The sequence below is a fragment of the Globicephala melas genome, chromosome 21, assembly GCF_963455315.2.
Source record: "Globicephala melas chromosome 21, mGloMel1.2, whole genome shotgun sequence".
Classification (NCBI taxonomy): domain Eukaryota; kingdom Metazoa; phylum Chordata; class Mammalia; order Artiodactyla; family Delphinidae; genus Globicephala; species Globicephala melas.
In genome coordinates this window covers 29,471,505-29,493,051 of record NC_083334.1, presented here as the reverse complement: position 1 = coordinate 29,493,051, position 21,547 = coordinate 29,471,505, and the positions used below count along the sequence as shown (strand labels likewise).

The 21,547-nt window shown below is 39.5% G+C and overlaps 1 protein-coding gene across 3 annotated transcripts in view; it reads left to right on the top strand.

Annotated features, from left to right (window-relative positions):
• The window catches only part of NSD3 (nuclear receptor binding SET domain protein 3), a 108,435-nt gene that overhangs the window by 74,579 nt on the left and 12,309 nt on the right, over nt 1-21,547 (top strand). For 2 of the 3 annotated variants that reach the window (XM_030833380.3, XM_030833371.3), the window contains exons 13-19: nt 2,496-2,693; nt 3,155-3,328; nt 7,793-7,939; nt 11,216-11,372; nt 16,527-16,729; nt 17,433-17,545; nt 18,130-18,399. In XM_030833380.3, the coding sequence (XP_030689240.1) occupies nt 2,496-2,693; nt 3,155-3,328; nt 7,793-7,939; nt 11,216-11,372; nt 16,527-16,729; nt 17,433-17,545; nt 18,130-18,399 (1,262 nt within the window). The remainder of the gene's footprint in view (nt 1-2,495; nt 2,694-3,154; nt 3,329-7,792; nt 7,940-11,215; nt 11,373-16,526; nt 16,730-17,432; nt 17,546-18,129; nt 18,400-21,547) is intronic. The other variant, XM_030833398.3, reaches the window with a different exon arrangement.

Genomic DNA, 21,547 nt, shown 5'->3' with positions numbered 1-21,547 from the left:
GTTCTTTATAAGTCTTCTTATCTTTTCTTGTATATGTTACATATATTTTCTCCATATGTGAACTCTTTTTTCCCCCATGATTCTGCTTTATTTTGTATTGATTAATTGGTTAAAGTAGGTTTATAATATTATATTAGTTTCAGGTGTACAACATAATGATTCAATATCGATTATATTACTTTTAAAGTTGTTATAAAATATTGGCTGTATTTCCTGTGCTGTACAATATACTCTTGTATCTTACCTATTTTATTATGTATAGTAGTTTGTACCTCTTAATCCCCTGCCCCTATCTAGTGCCCCTCCCCCCATTCCTCTCCCCACTGGTAACCATTAGGTTGTTCTCTGTATCTGTGAGACTGTTTAGTTATTTCCTTTTTTTAAAAAAAATTTTATTTATTTATTTTTTGGCTGGGTTGCATCTTCATTGCTGTGCGCAGGCTTTTCTCTAGGTGCGGTGCGCGGAGGCTACCCTTCGTTGCGGTGCGCGGGCTTCCCATTGTGGTGGCTTCTCTTGTTGCAGAGCACGGGCTCTAGCCATGCAGGCTTCAGTAGTTGTGGCACGTGGGCTCAGTAGTTGTGGCTCATGGGATCTAGACGTGCAGGCTTCAGTATTTGCAGCACGCAGGCTCAGTAGTTGTGGCTCGCGGGCTCTAGAGCGCAGACTCAGTAGTTATTGCGCACAGGCTTAGTTGTTCCACGGCATGTGGGATCTTCCTGGACCAGGGCTCAAACCCGTGTCCCCTGCATTGGCCGGTGGATTCCTTTTTTTTTTTTTTTTGCGGTACATGGACCTCTCACTGTCGTGGCCTCTCCCGCTGCGGAGCACAGGCTCCGGACGCGCAGGCTCAGCGGCCATAGCTCACAGGCCCAGCCCCTCTGCGGCATGTGGGATCCTCCTGGACGGGGGCACGAACCCGTGTCCCCTGCATCGGCAGGCAGACTCTCAACCACTGCGCCACCAGGGAAGCCCTGGCCGGTGGATTCTTAACCACTGCGCCACCAGGGAAGTCCCTGTTTTGTTATTTTCATTAACTTGTTTTATTTTTTAGATTCTACATATAAGTGATAACATCATATGTGAACTCTTTATATAACAAAACATAATCCTTTGTCATCCTTGTTGCATTTATTTTTCTACATCTGTTTTTCACTTGTTCCTTTTTTTTTTCTTTTCTATTCTAATTGTTTCTTTCTTAACATGTTTGGCAGTTGAGCAGTGGAGCCACCTGGGCTCCACTGGTTGGAAGGTTTCTAGTGTTGGAAGGTTTCTAATTATAGTTTCAATTTCTTAAATAGATTATAGAACTGTCATTTTTTCTATTTAATATTTTTGTGCCAGTGTTGGTAAGTTCTGTTTTTCTAGGAATCTGTTGATTTATCTAAATTTTCAAATTTATTGGCAAAAATATAGTGATGTCCTTTTATTATTTTTTAAACAACTGTAGGATTTGTAGTGATGTATCATTTTTCATTTCTGATGTTAACGTTGTTTTTTTTCCCTTTTTTTATTAGTTACTTGTTTCCAGGGATATAAGTTTATTAACCTTTTTCAAAGAAACAACTTTTGGTTTTATTAGTTCTCCCCAGTGTGTATTGACTTCACTTCCATCTTGAAGTGTACATTCAGGGCTTCCCTGGTGACGCAGTGGTTGAGAGTCTGCCTGCTGATGCAGGGGACGTGGGTTCATGCCCCGGTCTGGGAAGATCCCACATGCCACAGAGTGGCTGGGCCCGTGAGCCATGGCCGCTGAGCCTGCGCGTCCGGAGCCTGTGCTCTGCAACGGGAGAGGCCACAACAGAGAGAGGCCCGCGTACCGCAAAAAAAAAGAAAAAAAGAGTACATTCACTGGGCGTAGAATTCTGGCTGGTGACAGTTTTCTTTGAGCCCTTACTGATAGCATCCCCTGTTTTCTGGCTTCCGTCTTTCTCTTTCAGTCAGCAGTCTTGCTCCTTTGAAGGTAATTGTCTTTTTCTGTGGGTGATTTTAATATTTTCTCTTTGTCCTTGATTTTCTACAGTTTGAATAAGATGTGTAGATATAACTTTCTGTTTTTATTAGGATTATGAGTTTTCATTTTATGTCTGTTTTACAAATGGAAATTGTGATTATCTAATGGAATCTGCCTTTTTATTGGTAATTTCTTTATTCTATGTTGGGAAGACCTTGCCACTCTCAGCTGCCAGGTGTTGAAAATTCTGTTCTAGATTTTCTATGGAATTTCAGTATAAAGTGAGAAGTGGAGATCTAAATTGTTCTTGGTGCTATATCCTCAAATTGACGATCAATTATTGTAGCAAATCAATTATTCTAGCAAGTTTTAAGTCATATTTTAATTTAACTATTTTCAGTGCCTTTTTTGTATGTTAAAAATCTTACACACAATAGTAGAATCTTTGGGGATTAGCTCTTCGGTGTCAGTGACTGCTTCTGTTTAAAAGGAATATGCTTTAATCAGATTTTATTTAATCTGTGTTCCTCACCAATATTCCAGGAGAGCACCCGTGTTTTTCATGTAAAGTGTCTGGTACAGACGTGAAGCGTTGCTCTGTTGGTGCTTGTGGGAAATTTTACCATGAAGCCTGTGTCCGCAAATTCCCCACTGCCATCTTTGAATCAAAAGGATTCCGCTGTCCCCAGCACTGCTGCTCTGCCTGCTGTATGGAGAAAGATATCCACAAAGCAAGTAAAGGTAAAAACAGAGCTAAGGAAGGGGACAGTTGTTTTTTTTTGTAAGTTCAGTAGCAAACAGTAAGCACATTATTATAAAGAACATCAGGCATTTTCCCTCTGTTTATCTATAGCTATTACAGCTCAGCCACAAAAGATAGTAAGGTAAGTGGATTCTAGGTTCTAATTTAGACCATGGGAAGAAAATTCCATATGTTCAAAATTACCCTTGAACATTCCTTAAACGGGTGCCATATTGGAGACCAGCATCTCTCCAGCACTGGCACAGACACATTTTTCTTTGAGTGACCTCCTGATGAGCACTGCATTTAGGGGCCATACAGCACAGAAACAGCAGTCAAACTAGGGAAGAAAAAGATTTTTGTATTACTGTAACCAGCATCACATTGGATCCCAAAAGATCTCATTTTATATCAGCTGATTCTTTCTTACATAGATTCCTTTTTGATTGTCTTTCAACAGGTCGCATGATGAGATGTTTGAGGTGCCCAGTAGCCTACCACTCTGGAGATGCTTGCATTGCTGCCGGCAGCATATTTGTGTCTTCCTACGTTCTCATCTGTAGTAATCATTCCAAACGGAGCAGTAACTCTTCCTCTGCTGTAAATGTAGGCTTTTGTTTCGTTTGTGCAAGAGGTGAGTGTCAGCCCTTTCTCTTTATGTCTTTCTGGGTTCATTGGCATATTTCCCCCATTAAAATCGAGTTTCAGTAAAATCCCTGAGAGAGATTAACACTTCCAGTAACTCGTCCCTTTTATAACATTAGACACTCAAACTGTTAGAATATTAATTCTTCCATAAATTAAGCTAAAATCTACATCTGTTTAGTAACTTAGAATTATAAATGAGTTCTTAGTGTTCCTGTTTGGAGCATCAAAAGATTAATCTACACTTGACCCTTGAACCACATGGGTTTGAGCTGCGCAGATCCACTCTGTGCGCATTTTTCTCAGTGGCGTACTCCAGTACTACATGATTGAAGGTTGGTGGAATCCGCAGGTGGTGGGGGGGGCAACTTAAAGTTACAGGGGATTCCAACTGCGTGGCGGTCCACACACCTGACCGCGGCATTGTTCAAGGATCAGCTCTCTTCCCTTGTGCAAACAGTTCTTCTATTCGAAGTAGACTCTTCCCATGTCATATTCTTTAATCCAGAGTTTTCAACTAATTGAGATTTCACTTGGAAGGCAAGAAGAGCACATTTATTTTTTAATTGTTTATGTTGTATTTTATCATGTTTTGGTCTAGCATTGAGGAAGACCTGGTGGAATACAGCCAAGGCAACATATGTGGTGTATTAGTTAAGAGCCTGCAGTACAGGCTTTCTTACTTGCCAGCTGTTGATATTTAAGTCTGCCACTTAAGATTGATCGCTTCAAAACAATATTGCGTCCCTGAGGGCATCAGTGAACTTGAGTTCGTAATAATATAAAGTAGAACTTCTTCAGTTGAATGTGATACAGAGTACCTAACTTTACAGAGCGTCTCAGCTATATTATAATAAAAGAATTTTTAGTGTTTAGTAAGCATTTTAGAAACAACTAATATCCCCAAGTGCATTTTTTTTGTTTTGTTTACTCATAAGTGCTAAGTTTTCTAAACTTCCCTTAGTGTGAAATATTTGAAAGGACTGTGTGGCATATCAGGCCTGTTAGATTATATTTAGCCCATACTGAAAATGAAGTTTTGGATCATGTTTTGTTTTTTATTTGTTTTTGGTTTTTTTATTAATTTATTTATCTTTTTTTTTATTATTATTTTTGGCCACTTCGGGTCGTCTTTGCTGCACGCACGGGCCTTCTCTAGTTGCAGCGAGCGAGGGCTACTGTTCATTGCGGTGCGCGGGCTTCTCATCATGGTGGCTTCTCCTGTTGCGGAGCATGGGCTCCAGGCATGCGGGCTTCAGTAGTTGTGGCACGGGGGCTCAGTAGCTGTGGCTCCTGGGCTCTAGAGCGCAGGCTCAGTAGTTGTGGTGCATGGGCTGAGTTGCTCTGCGGCATGTGGGATCTTCTTGGACCAGGGCTTGAACCCGTGTCCCCTGCACTGGCAGGCAGATTCTTAACCACTGCGCCACCAGGGAAGTTCCTGTTTTTGTTTTTTTGCCTTAGGAGACAGTTCTTTTAATTTGGTGAAAGTACTATAGAGTATTTTTAATAGAATTTAGCTAGTATGATAGATCTTGAGTTGTTTTGCTTTTGAAACTCTCATTAAAAAAAAGAAAAATAACCAGAGGGGGTGGACGGTACAAGATTAAGTAAGTGGTAGTCCTTTCCATGGCAGCCTCCTGGGTCCATTGTACACACTGCTTTGAGTTTTTCAGTTTGGAAGTGCGCGGGGCGGTCTGCAGGTAGAAGGAAGTGTTGTGTAGAGTAGTGACGACAGCTGCGTCCTGCTCTGAAGTCTGGATGGCACGGGGGAAGAAGGTCTGAAGTGTTTCCTGCCACACTGTATTAGCCAAAGAAATAAAAAGTCACGTGCCTTTTCCATCTCTCCACTCCTAAGAAAATAATGCTAGGATGAAAATACTGAATTATCAACTGAATGACTAGCTTTAGAGACTTTCAAATAGATGAGTGTCAGTGATAACATAAAGTCTATCACTTTGTAAATACTTTATTCTACCCTTCTAGGCACTCACTTTTACTCACTTTTACTAGGAGGGGTGGAGGGGTGTGGGCGTGTAGGTGTGTTGGTGTGTGTGGGTGTGTGTGTAAGTAACTGAGCCAACATTTTAAATACCAAGTTTAAAACTACCATGTTGGCTTACTTTGGAGTATATTCTGAATCAAGTACCATCAGTTAAGTATATCGACCAATATTTTCTTCTGCTCTGTTTCATTTAATAATTGAGTGCCCTTTAAAGCAGGTGTTTTCCTTTAAGATAGATAGAAAACGACCCATTGTCAAGGAACCTAGTTTTAGAGAAACTTCTAACCATTTTGTTAAGTTTAAGTTATATGCCTTGATTAAAAGCTTGAGATAATGGAAATGAGGGGAAAACTCATGTTTTAACAACAGGATGCTGTTTGCATCTTATCAATTTGGCAATTATTCTGAAAGATGTGCTGTATTTAAATGCCTCTTTAAAGAGCAAGATTATTTAATCCCCAAATATTTTAACTGCAACTTTGCACAGTAAACAGAAACTCTCATTTTCCTTTCCAGCATTTTACAGAAACTTATTCTAAATAGATCAGATGTTGGGATTTGAGAAGGGCTTAAAAGTTCTCCGGAAGTAAATGATATGTGTTCTTTTACCAGAATTTATAGAGGTCTTCTTTTTTAAGGAAATCTAACTGTAATAAATCCACACATGAAAAGGGATACTTCAATTGTTTATGTTTTGGTGTTAGAAAACTCAGCTTGTTTTGCCTTTGTTTCTTGTCGCGTACAGTTTCTCCCTCCGCACAGAGGATTTTTGTCTTAGTTCTTGGTTGTTTAAAATCATTAAGCTAATTCTTTTTTTTTTTTTTTTTGAATAAGTTTATTTATTTTTTTTTGGTTGCTTTGGGTCTTCGTTGCTGCACGCGGGCTCTCTCTAGTTGTGGCGAGCAGGGGCTACTGTTCGTTGCATTGCGCGGGCTTCTCATTGCAGTGGCTTCTCTCACTGCAGGGCACGGGCTCTAGGCGCGCAGCCTTCAGTAGTTGTGGCGCACGGGCTCGTTTGCTCCATGGCACGTGGGATCCCCCCAGACCGGGGCATGAACCTGCATCCCCTGCATTGGCAGACGGATTCCCAACCACTGCCACCAGGGAAGCCCTAAGCTAATCTTTAGGACTGAAATATCTGGAAGTATTTTTAGAAATGCTTCAGCATTTAGAGAAACATTCCTCCTCCCCTGCCCCGCATGGTGCCACAGGGTGTGTGCAGTTATATTTCAGTGTAGTATAGATTCTTCAGCATTTCCTTTCATCTGGAGGGTGGTGTAAAATAAAAGTTACTTAATATTCTAAGTTGTTCTTTCTTATTTAAAAGCCATTGCACCACTTTTCTCTGTTAAATGTATGAAATGTTCATTCAACATTGTATAACCTTTATTCGAAAATTCTGATGTATTGCCGATTAGCAATTTCAAGTTCCATTCACATGAGAAATATCAGTATTTCTTGAATCTGCCTCAGTGTAGGATAGCATCAAATGAAGATAAAATCCACAGAAAATAGTAAATGGTCACCCCTTTAAAAACAAAACTCTTCCCTCTTCTCAAAATGATCTCTATGAAACTGCGGTCATGATTTGACCAGTAACCAAATAGAGAAAGTTCCCCTGGTCTCAGAGGTCCTGGGTTTAGGAGTGGCCGTAGCTACAGGATGGACTTAACTCAGGGGAAAGGTGGGTGTCACGGGTAGTTTAGAGCAGATGCTGTTTTCCTCCAACAGGACAGCTGTACTGGTAGATTGAAAGGACTGTTTTTATAAACCCTTAAGTTGGTAAGCGTTTAAGTCAGTTATTTTCATGGCAGGACAAAACTTTAACTGTTTGCATTACCTCAGTGAACTTCAACAACTTATATCTTCTCTAAAGTCATGTATCATACTGATAGAGAAAAGCTTCATTATCTGGCTGAGAAAGCTGGAATTTGAGGGTATCTAAAGATCTGAGCAGAGAGGAGAAGAAGCCCAATTCTGCCTTTCAGCGCTGCTTGATGTATTGAAGGTGACCAGGGTCTCTAGTGTGTCACGTAGACAGTTCTTATTTCCAGCAATTAAGTGATACATTATTTTGTTCTTTGGGTTGTCGTCATAGTACTTCTAAACCTTAAGGAATGTAGCTTTGTTTTCCAGAGGGGGTTTTCAGAATGACGTCAAAGCAGTTTACATCCTCAAATTAAATTGGAGTTTCTTTCTGGGTGTATAGGTTTCTGTATAGGGATAAGGCATTGAGTAGCTTAAACTCCTTTTAATAACGATGGAAAGCCTTGAGTAGCTTAAACTCCTTTTAATAACGATGGAAAGCCTTGTCTGTCAGATCTTTTCTTTTCCTATTCTTTTCCCCCCCAGCTTTAAGCACAGCTACATAGTAGGTGTTGGTTTATTTTTTCCTCACGGAATCATGGGTAGTTTCATTGCAGCTCACATCTTTCTGTTTGTCTCGTATAGGGCTGATAGTGCAGGACCATTCAGACCCCATGTTCAGTTCCTATGCCTATAAGTCCCACTACCTACTGAACGAATCAAATCGTGCAGAGTTGATGAAATTACCTATGATTCCTTCTTCGTCAGCTTCCAAAAAGAAATGTGAGAAAGGTAATAATCAAAATAGTTTATCTCTTACTTTTATTTTTGCATTTCCTATTTTTTCTCTTTAAATGAAGGGGGGAAATGTATGCCTGTCAAGCACCATCTGTTGCTTTTGGTAAATTCTACCTTGGTGGCTGTGGCTGTCTTCATATGGCTGCAAAATTATTAAAAAGGGCTTAAAATAATTCCATTATGACAAATTTTTACTTACTCTTCTCCTTGAATAAATTTTCACACCTTCCATATATCTATAGTCATTAAAATTGAAAGACTAGGATTCTGCTTAATATGGAAGCATGTTCTGAGGGCTCTTCCTCTTTTGCCTGATGTAGAACCGTATCATTCATGTTAGAATAGAATAGATGTGATATAATTTGTTACTAACTTTCAGCTAAATAACAAGACAGGTTATAGAGGGAAACAGAGATACTGACACTTAAAATTTTGATTCTGAAATACATTCTGTCATTTTGTTTCTTAAATGTTTTTGTTATGGTGCTATGAAAACTAGTTGCCCTTCTCTTAGGAGACATTGGTGGGCAGCTGGGAAAATGCTGCAAATACTGGATAGTGAAAGGCAGCCCAGCTGAATTGAAGAATTGCTAATAGATAATTTATCCACTGAGATCCAAGAGCTAAATGTATATTTATATTCTCCAAGTTAATTTAATCTATGGAAGAAAAATCTTGTGTTTTGCTTTATATAGCCTACATGTAATAAAAGGGGAAAAAGTGGTTTAACAATAATGTATTATTTGGGGAGTTATCCCAGAGGGTAAAATAAATAACTTGGAAGGTGAAAGCCTTTTCCTGTATACATTGCCATTATGATCTGAGGCCAGGCTCAGAATCTTTAAAGAAAATTCAATTCTTTTTTTTTTTTTTCATGCTTTGTGTTGCCTGCTGATGACGTATGTTTGCTGTTTGTCAGACATCTGAAGTGGCAACCCATGACTAAAAAAAAGTATAACTAAGCAAGTTGATTAGAACCCATGAAGAGGGAGGTTGGAGAGACTGTTGACTCTTTTGTCTGTTTTCTATTGAAGTCACAGTTTGGCATCTTACTGGTGATACCAACTGTTTCCAAAACAAAGATGGACATGGGTCTGACTAATTCCATAGTGCAATAAAATTAGACTACCTGAGGCATTTTAGGAAATGCCTTATTTTCCTGCTGGCGCCTTTATAAAATTAGACTAATTCAATTGTCGTTTACTTTCTTTTCAGTACTCGGTATTGACCTTGACATGAATTGAAATTATTTTGAGCCCTCTGTTTGCTTAGCTTGAACCATATCTTTCTTCTCTCGCATCCTAAAGCAGTTTTCTTGCATAGCACCAAGGTGGATTGTTCATATTTTTATTTTTCTATTTCCCTTGTGTATTTTTGTCAAAAAATCGTGATGATTTTCACTGATGATTCAGGGTCTGTATTTCCTCTGAAATAAGACTTAAAATTTAGGACTGTTCCATAATGTTAAAAAATGGCCAGACTGACCTTTCCACACCAACCCTAATAATCACTTGTCCTCTAAAGGTATTTGCAAAGACCGCTCTCCCTATCGGTCATTTCTTTCTGATGGAAAAATGAATTATCTCATTTTACTTTAAACTTACAGAAGAATTCCCTACCTAGGCTAAGAACACTCAGGCAGCTAATCTCTAGGTTGGAGAATTGGAACAATTAATCCATATTGAGATCTGCAGACAAAGGGGAAAATCCCAATGATTGAAGTAAAAGCTTTTAAGCAGAGGAAATATAGTAATTTAATTCATCACTGATTGTATATGGATTTTCTTTTTGTTTTTATGTTAATCAGTTAGAAGTTTGAAAGTCTACAGGAAGACGAGATTTTCTGGAAAATTGATAGCAAACCCTCAAAAGGTTGGAGCATGTGATTTGATAAAGTTGTATAGAGGGCTCTTAACCTTTTGCTTATGAGACTTTAAATCTCAGTACACTCATGAGTTGTAGACTTGGTTTTCCAAGAAAGATTTTTTTTTTTTTCCAGTAAATGTCTTTATTGCATTTCATCTTCAGTGGTTAACATTCTTTTCTGTCACTTGTTGAAATACAACAATAAAGAGAAAATACAACAATAAAGAGATTTCTCCCCGAAATCTCTTTAATTTTTTGGATTTAAAAATAGTATTGTTTTGTTTGCCGCACCTGCTTTGGTCTTGATCCAGAGATGGTTTTGTGTATTTAAAAGGAGAGGATTTTGCTAGGGTACTTGGAGGCATCTCCTTGTGTGTGGTACTTGATTCTACACTGATACTTACTTAGTTTATGCTATAAAGCAGTGGTTCTCAATATGACATCAGGAAATATTACAAACAAAATTCTGAACTATATTTAACAGTTCAGAAAGTCTAACAGAATCAGACATTTGTGTAAAATACAGTGGTGTGAGTTTCTTTATATTTGGCTATGCTTTTAGCAATTTAATGTGATAATACCAGTTTTGTTATTGGGATCAGAAGCTCTGATTGGCTGTTATATATTTCTTTGGTTAATTAAAACAGAAGAAAATAATTGTTACTTTTAAAATGTTTTTTGGTTTTGGTGGGTTTTTTGTTTGGTAAAATATTTGAAAACATATGGATCCATGAGAAAGGGCAAGGGGATCCTTGGTGCTGAAAAAGTTGCAAACCACTGCTTTATAGCCTGTTTGACTTTATTTGTCTTCACTGAAAAGGTAATGATAATATAATCACCAATTCAAGATTCTTTTCCTTTTTTGTATTCTTACATGGGAAGAAAAAAGTACTGGTCAACCTATTGGCTGTTTCCATTCTTGCTAATGTTGTTATAAAGGGATGTAGTTAACTGTGCCACTGGATTAAAATACAAAGATGACCATTGCTTGCTTTCTTAGCTCTCAAGGAGAAAAAGAGAGTTGCTACATATTTCTCTGAAAATCTGTTCTCAAATCTACGCAGTCTAAAGATTTTATGCATCTATTTGTCATATGTTAATAGTCTTAGCTGCCTGCTAAACTGGTACTTCAGTAGCCCACATTTTAGAGGGATAAAGAGTAATGTTTTTCCTACTACTCAAAGGCTTTGAGTTTCTGGCCACTGAAGCCCTCCCTGGAAAGGGCTACTTCAGCTAAATCTGTTCATTGCTTTGTATTTTAATCCATCACTAAAATATAACTCAGTCCCTTGGTTAATTTCCCTCAATCTGAATCAAATTTAATGCAGGTAAAAGATAACTTTCTCTCTTGTCTCTCTCTCTTTCCCCTTTTCTCAGTTATTAAGACTGTTTGTTTGTTTCAAGGTGGAAGATTGCTCTGCTGTGAGTCGTGCCCGGCTTCCTTCCACCCGGAGTGCCTGAGCATAGAGATGCCAGAAGGCTGCTGGAATTGCAATGACTGTAAAGCTGGCAAGAAACTACATTACAAGCAGATTGTTTGGGTCAAATTGGGAAATTACAGGCAAGTTTTTCCAAGGACAAAGAGGAGGTATTCAGTTACTGTTCAGTAGTTCATAGCCTGTACACAAAGTGGCTAGGAGATAGGTAGAAAAAGCAGCACAGTGCTGCAACTTCCTTAGAAACAGAAAGAGAAGAAACATAGTTTGAGTCTGGGTTTTTAGAAGACTGGGAAGGTTAGTGGTTGATAGATATTTTTTATGAGTTGGTTGACTTTTGTTTTTAAGTTCTGAAACTTACTTTTTCCTAATGGACTATGGTACTAATAGATTTTAAAATAAAAGCTTTCATGTGGAGAGTGGGGAAGATTTTTTTTTTTTGCACTCTAATTAGATTTATATTAATTTCTGATTTCTAATAAAGTTAAGAGTTTATATCCTGGCCAAAATAGCTCTTTTTACCCCTAAATCTAGTCCATTATAGTTCTAGCTAGAAGCTCTAAACTGTGTGCAAAGAGAGAGCTTTTTAGAATTTAAAGAGAGAGATTATTTCATTAGGAGCCTTTAGATCTTAAGGGAATGAAGCAAGAAGTATGTGTGATTGCCATTATTTTAATAAATCTTCCTCCTTTTAAGAAGCCTGTTTTTAACAAGCCTTTAAGTGAACAGGAATAATGATGTTTTTTTAAACTCTGCATTTTACATTTTGAGGCATATGTTTATAATTTTACTAAGAAAATAGATACTATTCAAGAGAACACACAGAGGACTTTGAAGGCAGTGAAAATGCTCTGTATAATATTATAATGTTGAATAAATGCCACTATGCATTTGTCTAAACCCATAAAATGTACAACACCAAGAGTGAATTCGAAGGTAAACTAGGTGATTATGATGTGTCAGTGTAAGTCCATCCTTGGTTTAAAAAAAACACAAACACACACACATAGTAGAGTTCTGCTTTTCAATTAGAATCCTAAGTATAATATGTTTCTGTAGAATTTCAAACATACTGTAATTTTTTTTAACAAGGGCTATGTCATTTTCTCTGTTTTAAATACACTGCTTGCTTACCTATTTAACCTTAAAAACTTAGTTTTTAGCTGAGATAAGGGGCATTGAGAAGCTCCCCCCCAGCTATTTTTTTTTAACATATGTCGGGGAAATCTCCAAGCTCTTTTTAAAAAATGGACAGTTTGAATACATAAATAATTTTATACTTTATGGCAAAAGATACAAAGTTTTAAAAGGCAAATATCAAACCAGGGGAACTCTTCTACTCTCAGTAAGAAAAGAAAAATACCTTCCCTAGAAAAAGGAGCTGGGCTTCCCTGGTGGCACAGTGGTTGAGAGTCTGCCTGCCGATGCAGGGGACACGGGTTCGTGCCCCGGTCCGGGAGGATCCCACATGCTGTGGAGTGGCTGGGCCCGTGAGCCATGGCCGCTGAGCCTGCGTGTCCGGACCCTGTGCTCCGCAACGGGAGAGGCCACAACAGTGAGAGGCCCGCGTACCGCAAAAAAAAAAAAAAAAAGAAAGAAAAAGGAGCAAAGAAGAGAAAGAGCCAGTTTGCAAAGGAATAGAAAATAGACATGTAAAAAATGCTCAGCCTCACTAAAAATCAATGTACATTAAAAACAAAGAGTTTATTTTTCAGTTAACAGACTTGCAAAGGTTTAAGAGTAATAATTTTGCAGCTCAGGAGGGCATGGGGAGACAAGTGCTCCTGTCCAAGTAAGGCATCACATATCAGACTTGTAACTGTGCATCCCTTTGACCCAATAGTTCCCCTTCAGGGAATTTATCTAAGGAAAAGAATTGGACAAATGGGCAGAAGTGTACTTATAGGGGTGTTCATTGCAGTATTATTTCTAATTGCAAAAATTTAAATAATCCAAATGTTCAGTCAGTAGGGTATTTGTCAGATAAATTGTAGTGTATCCATATTTTAGAATACCTGGAAGCCAAAAGAAGGAATATGCAGGTGCGTATAGTAACATGGGAGGGTATCCACAATATATAGTTAATTTTAGGAAGTATGTTAAACAGTATATACATTATCTCTCCATGTGTTTATACAACTTTTAAAAACTGTAGATCTAGATATAATATGTTTTTATTATTACCTGGAAAAAAAACATCTAATGTTAATAGTCTGAGGCATGAGATTATTAGGGGGAGCCATTTTCAGTTTTTCTGTTATACATTTCTGCACTGTTTTAATTTTTAAAAGAAACACACATTGCTTTTTTTTCCATAAAGTTACATTTAATAATTTTAAAGGTATAGTCTTTTTTTTTATTGAAGTGTAGTTGATTTACAGTGTTGTGTTGTACTAATTTCTGCTGTTACAGCAAACTGACTCAGTGATACACATATATACATTTGTTTTTTATATTCTTTTCCATTATGGTTTATCCCAGGAGATTGGATATAGTTCCCTGTGCTGTACAATAGGACCTTGTTGTTTATTCATCCTATGTATAATAGTTTGCATCTGCTAATCCCAAACTCCCAGTGCATCCCTCTCCCTCCCCTCCAGCCCCCTTGGCAACCACAGGTCTGTTCTCTATGTCTGTGAGTCTGTTTCTGTTTTGTAGATAGGTTCATTTGTGTCATATTTCAGATTCCACATATAAGTGATATCATATGGTATTTGTCTTCCTCTTTCTGACTTTCTTCGCTTAGTATGATAATTTCTAGATGCATCCATGTTGCTGCAAATGGCATTTTTCATTCTTTTTTATGGCTGAGTAGTATTCCATTGTATATATGTACCACCTCTTCTTTATTCATTCATCTGTCGATGGACATTTAGGTTGTTTCTGTGTCTTGGCTATTGTGAATAGTGCTGCTGTGAACATAGGGGTGCATGTATCTTTTTGAATTATAGTTTTGTCCAGGTATATGCCCAGGAGTGGGATTGCTGGATCACATGGTAACTCTATTTTTAGTTTTCTGAGGAACCTCCGTGCTGTTTTCCATAGTGACTGCACCAACTTACATTCCCACCAACAGCGTAGGAGGGTGCCCTTTTCTCCACACCCTTTCCAGCATTTGTTATTTGTAGACTTTTTAGTGATGGCGATTCTGACCAGCACACATTGCTTTTATAATTAAAAATATATATCTTTCCAGGAGGGGAGGGGTGCAGGTTTGACAAATAATAGATAAGACATTCCTGGATAAGAAATATCTAAAACAGTGTAAGGAGCCTTTAGATCTTCAAACACATTTCAGAATATTTCCTTTTTAAAAGTTTTTTTGCCTTTTTTTTGAAATATAATTGACATTATATTAGTTTCAGGTATACAACACGATGACTCGACATTGTCTGTATTGCAAAACGATCACAATAAGTCTAGTTAACATCCGTCACCATATATAGTTACACATTTTTTTTTCTTGTGATGAGAACTTTTTTTGTGTGTGGTGAAGGAGGGTGCAGTGTTTATGACAGGGAGCCAAGCTAGGAGTTCAGGACAGCTAGTGCCAGAAAAGCCTGAACTCCGATGAGAACTTTTAAAGTTTGCTCTCTTGGCAGCTTTCAAATATAGTCTCTTAGCAGTGACTGTAGTCACTGTGCCGTACATTACATATTTCCTTTTTTAAAAAACTTATGAATACGAAAATATAGTTGACTTAATTTTAATACTTAAATTTTAATCACATTACATTTTTTTAACATCTTTATTGGAGTATAATTGCTTTGCAATAGTGTGTTAGTTTCTGCTATATAATAAAGTGAATCAACTATACGTATACCTATACCCCCATATCCCCTCCCTCTTGCGTCTCCCTCCCACCCTCCCCATCCCACCCCTCTAGGTGGTCACAAAGCACCGAGCTCATCCCCCTGTGCTATCACATTACATTTTAAAGAAGCCCAAAGCAGTGCTCCCATTCACAATTCACTGAGATTTCATATGCAGCTCATATTCTTCTTGTTCATTTTGCAAAGACTCACATCCATGAACTAATTCTTAATGTATTTTTTCCAATCAGGCCTTTCTGGGCCCCACGAAACTGTTTCTTTTCAATAGCTAGTTATTCTGCTGTGAAGCTTCCTGGGGGAGGTGAGTGCCTGGAACAAGGCTGGCAGAAAGCGTGCCTCTGTCTACCTGAGCCAGTGCTCGCACTTACCGCGAGCTCCCGGCACGCCTTGACGCGATTCGGAAATACGACCACCGCCCAGCCTGCTTTGAGGGGGAGCTAAATACTGATTACACAAAAGAGTGTTGTTTTGTTTTAACAATTTGAGCACAGACTTCTACCCACGTTTTTAATTAACTCTTAGATGGACACGGAGTGCTTTTAGGTGAAGCGTGTTCTTGGTCGCACTATAAATCTGGGAATGCGACCGTGCCATCATTTATCTTCTCAGTAATGTCGTTGTTCATTAAATAAACAATTTTATTAGGCATCTATAAATAAGAGACTGAAAGAAATTTAAGTTTGTATATATCTACTCTTGGTATCGATGATCTTATATACTACAATTCCTGACTTGCCCAATTGTGGGAAACTGTCCAGTGAGCCTCACAGGTGGTTCCCTGAGTGATTGCTGTGGACACAGTCATCGTCGCATGAAGGAGTTATGTTTTCAGTCCTGTCCCAAATCTCCCATTTATTATGATCTAAGATGAATTAGATTCTGAAATATACACTGATATAAACCTAGTACATTTGACCAGAAAGTATTTATCCTGGTTGATTAGAGAGTCAGAAAACACCAGTTTGAATGGGAGTGGGCATTCTTTACTGTAGCATCAGTTTATTCTCAAATGATGCCCTTGATTACTAGGAATAAAGACAGACTTGGTATTAAGAATGTCACATTTGGAGAAAAACATGACTTTCCTAGGACTGAAATCTGGTTTGGAATATTATTGGTAAATTCTGATTCTTAAGTTGTATAGTGGTTTCATTGTTACTTTATTATTATGCTTTCTTTTCATGATATACATTCTTTTATAAATATCAAATATTAATTTTTTAAGGAAGAAACTAGATTGGGTGTTTAGGGCCTAGTTTGTTTAGTCTGTGTTCACTATTTCATTCATTGTGTTGTTAAATGACGTGTGGTTTGGGCAGGATTAAAGATAAGCGAGGTATTTTGTGTCCTTAGATTCTGAATAAAAATTGCGAAGTACACAACCTTTGTTTTTTGGCTCCCAGCAGCCACGTAAAGCGTAGTGCGATTTCATCCTCCTGCTTTCAGGTGGTGGCCAGCGGAGATCTGCAACCCCCGGTCTGTGCCACTCAACATCCAGGGCCTCAAGCACGACCTGGGGGACTTCCCCGTGTTCTTCTTCGGTTCTCACGACTACTACTGGGTACACCAGGGCAGAGTGTTCCCTTACGTCGAAGGAGACAAAAGCTTTGCTGAGGGACAGACTAGTATTAACAAGACCTTCAAAAAAGGTACGTTGGACAACGTTCACAGTGGCTCAGAACTAACACCCCTGGGTTGATCTCTCCACACCTCCTAACTTGCATAAGATGTGTTTCTGGTGTTAGAGAGTTTTCACCAGGTGTTATGATCCGGCCTCCATAAGTTTCCAATTACATTAGAACCACATCACAATCCAGTCAGCTGGAAAAATACATTCAGTGTAGTAGACTGTGCTGTGTACGTGAAAGGAGCTCCCTCAGTGATCTTACTACAAACATAGAGATTATTCTGGAAATACATAGTCTTCTTAATCAAGTGAAGCTCCTTTGTAAGATAGTAAGACTAAATGCTTCCCAGGAAGAGCCTTACAGCTGCTTTTGCAACAAGTTGCCAGGAAGTTTGGCTTTCTGGGTAAGAGTAAAGTGAATTTAAATCTGGTACGAGGTAAAGAGCTGCTCTCTGGTCCACGTGGAAACCTCTGATCATTGAAGTGGGACCTCTCCTCCGAAGCAACAGCCTGCACAGGGCACAGTGTTCAGCCGTAAAGGAGTTATATCCTATTTCAGTGTTACCCTGTCCTGGTGGTAAATGGTTATTTCCAGAATATAATTTTAAAAAGAAACCCTCCGGCCAGATTCAGTGTGTTGGGAAGGCAGGGTAAAACTAATCTCTTAATGTTTTTTGTTTATTTGGTTTTTGGTATTTATATACTTTGTTTGGTCTTATTGGCAGCGTTGGAAGAAGCTGCAAAACGTTTCCAGGAATTGAAAGCGCAAAGAGAAAGTAAAGAAGCACTAGAGATTGAAAAAAACTCAAGAAAACCCCCTCCTTACAAACACATCAAAGTGAGTCTTTACCCGTGAAAACATTGCTCTTTGACAGACAAGATGAAATGCATTGCTCTCTTAGTAGTTAGAGGCCCTTGTTGTCTTATAAAAACTTTTGCTAATTACCACCCAGTCTTCTGCAGAACAACCTGAGAGCTTCTGTTGGAGTATCAGCCGGGAGCCGGGGTTGCTGCCCTGGGTTGATGGGGGCTCTGATGAGCCCCTCACACCGAGGAGCAAATACGTTTGATGGGGAAACCTGTTCTTGATCCATCAGTTTGCCGTGTGACCGAATAAAAATATAGGGATTTAACCCCTTTCTTCCAGACAGCCCACAGTGGTTTTCAGTTTTGAAATTGTCACCAACTGGTAGAAGGAGAAATACACAGGATAAATAAGTGAGAACTCACATCAGGTTTTGATATTTTTGTCAACTAAGGAGAGACAGCTATTAGTCTTAGCTTATTCATGGGGAAATTATGATCAAGATAAAGAGCCTTTCTCAGGGTCACACCACAGGGCAGTAGCAGAGCCAAGAGGGCCTGGGTGTTTCCTGTGTCCTGTTCAAATTCCTCCCTCCCATTTGTGATTTTGTTGTTCAGGCTAACAAAGTGATAGGAAAGGTACAGATCCAGGTTGCAGACCTGTCAGAGATTCCCCGCTGTAACTGCAAGCCGGCTGACGAGAACCCGTGTGGCTTGGAGTCCGAGTGCCTGAACAGAATGCTGCAGTACGAGTGTCACCCGCAGGTGTGCCCGGCAGGGGAGCGCTGCCAGAACCAGTGCTTCACCAAGAGGCTCTACCCGGACGCAGAAATCATCAAGACGGAGCGGAGAGGCTGGGGCCTCAGGACCAAAAGGAGCATCAAGAAGGTAGCGTGGGATGGGGGCAGTGGCGGAACAGACCAGGACCTATGCCTCTTAGAAATGCTTCAATAAGGATTAAATACATGGGGATTTATTCCAGAATTTTGAAACTTGCGAAGCTGAGAGTTTGGCACTTCTTGAGCAAAGAGGGAGCAGTAAAAAGAGGTAGTAATAAAATACACATAACGCACCATTGTGGAGCAATTATACTCCAATAAAGACGCTAAAAAATTGTTTAATTAGAAAAATAAAATACACATAACCTTTGGGTTTCCTATGATCAGTCAAAAAGGAGAAGGGACACTGGTAATTCTATTTGAAATAATTTTTACTTGTTAAGCAAACTAGATTTAAAATATGTAAAAGAAAAAGAGTAAAGTTAAGGGCGTACTGAGACAGAAACTAGCAACCCCAGGACTTTGCTCCAACATCATAATTCATTAGCCATGAAGCCCTGGTCAAGTCACTTAACCTCGCTGAGCCCCAGTTTTTTCATCTCTAAAATGGACATAATTCCTGCCCTACACGTTTAAGAGTTGTTGCTAGTCTCAAACTAGATCATATATACAGAAGCAACTGGAAAAAGTTGAGATCTTTGATACTTATAAATTATCTTCATTCTTATACTTTGAAGCAATTTTTCAAAGCAGTCCCTTTGTTTAACATGAGAAATACATGTCCATTGTAGAAGATATTTTAATGCAAATAGCTCAAAGAAAATTGAAAATCACCAGTAAATCCTGCTATTCAAACAGTGGCTCTCAACCTTTAGATATCCTGAGAATCTTCCGGGGTCCTTGTTAAAACAGTGCCACCTGAAATATTGGTGACAGGCCTGAACAATCTGTTTTAAAACAAGCCCCCACCTCCACCCTTCCCCCCACCTGCCAACATATAGAACTTGGAGCCGTGTTTAGTGAGAGAAGACAGGCCTAGTGGGAATTTAAAATTATTCTTGGCATTTTTCTGCCTTTTAAAAAATCACCTTTGTCATGAAGAAATACCATATAATGTAGTAAAGAAAATCAAACAATACAAAAACAGATAATAAAGCGTGAAATTCCTCCTTCACCCTCAAATGGACAGGACCATTGTCCATAGGTTGGTATGTAGCCTTTTAGAACATTTTCTTTGCAATTCTACACATAAACACATATGCAAATACATATTCATATATTCTGTATTTGTAGGGTTTTTTAAACATCAATATAATCATACATATTATTCTTTTTTCCCACTTAATGTATCAGAAAATTATTTTTATGGCCGTAATACAGATTTCACCTCATTGTTTTTCATAGTCTCATTGTATTCCATAGTAAAATGTACCATCATTTACACAGCCTGTTTTCCAATAAATGTGTGTGTGTGTGTGTGTGTGTGTGTACACACACACACATTCTTTCATTCTGTTGATCATCTGTTATCCGTTTCTGTAGGTCAGATTGCTTGGGTGAAGCTCACTCATTCAGCACGTGTTTGTTCAGCGGCTTCCCTGTGCCTGGGGCTGTGCTAGGCACTTGGAAGACAGCAGTGAGCAGGACACCTTTGTGAGTCCACAAGGGACAGATGATAGACATGTGGCGCCACTTACCACCAAATGCCACCAAGAAAAACAAAGCTGTCAAAGAGGGTAGGGGTGACAGGGACTGGGTTCAGGAAGGTCTGACCCGAACGTGTGAGCGAGGAGGGCGTGCAGGCACGTGGAAGAGCAGGCCGGAGTGAAGGCCCTCCTGCGCCAGGACAGCAGGGAGCTGGAGAGGGAGCAGAGGAGGGCCGGGGAGGTGGGCGGGTGGCAAGGTAGAGGGGCAGCGGGACCAGGTTGTGCGGGGCCTCGTCGGCCTCGGGACAGGGACTTCTGGCGGAGTTTAGTAGGGAGGGCGTCCGTCTGCCTCGATGTGTTGGTTTTCTGTTGCTGCTTAACAGGATAACCACAGACTTGGCAACTTACAGCATAACACACAGCGTACTATCCCACAGATCCTATAGGTCAGTGCGTAGCTGGGTCCTCTACGTAGGGGCTCACCAGGTTGCGGTCAGGGCACTGACCTGGCTGGATTCTCATTCTTGTGCCTCAACTAGGGAAGGATCCGGCTTCCCAGCTTGCACGGCTGCTGGCACAGTTCTGTTCTTCACGGCGCTAGGTCTGAGAGCATTAGGTGTTTTGGGTTTGGGTTTGTGGTTATTGTTGTCTTGCTGCTCTTGGCTTCCAGAGGCTCCTGCAGTTCCCTGCCAGATGGGGTTCTCCAACAGGGCTGTTTGCTTCCTTACAGCCAGCGAGGGAAAGAGACGCTCCAGCAGGATGGATGCTGAAGCCCTAATGTAACAAACTCACGTAATCACATCCTGTCACTTGGGCCACATTCTGTTGCTTAGAAGCAAGTCACAGGTCCTGCTGTCTCCAGGGGAGGGGATTACACAACGGCGTGAGCACCAGCAGGCAGGGGTCACTGGGGCCACCTTAAGAGTCTGGGCTTCAGAAGAATAACTTGGGCTGTACTGTGGGGAATTTATGATCATGGAGAGAGAGCAATAAAAAGGAGACCATTACAGTCCCGGAGAGAGATGCTCGTGGCCTGGACTAACTAGGGTTGTAGTTGAGTAGGAAGGAAGTGGTTGGATTTCTGACATTTTAAAGGTAGAGCCAACGGGATTTGCCAATGCATTGGGTTTGTGGATTGGGTCGCCTGGTCAAAGGCCATCTGCGTTTAGAATGGCATCATATAATGCACATGTTTTGATATTACTTTAATGCCCTGCATATCACTTGCAAATTTTTGCTTATGATTTCAGGGGAGTTTGGGGAGCCATCCTGAAATCTATCCAGTTTAATACCATGTTAACATCTTTTAATAACATTTATTTAATAACACTTATTCTAAACCATATTCTAATTTACTAAATTAATGATATAATTAAGAGAAAAGAAAATACAATCAGGATTATTCTGCACTTTAGCACTTGAGGAATTGCTAATGTTAAGACAATTGGTGTTTTACAAAATAGCTAGAAATATACAGTCACTGAACAGCATAATCATAAAGACTGTAGCAACATGGAGAAGGTTTGGGTATACTTAGGGGACAGAAACCAAATAGCAAATTGAATGTGCACAGTCAGTCACCTTCTTTTCACACATAACAATTCCTAAAAA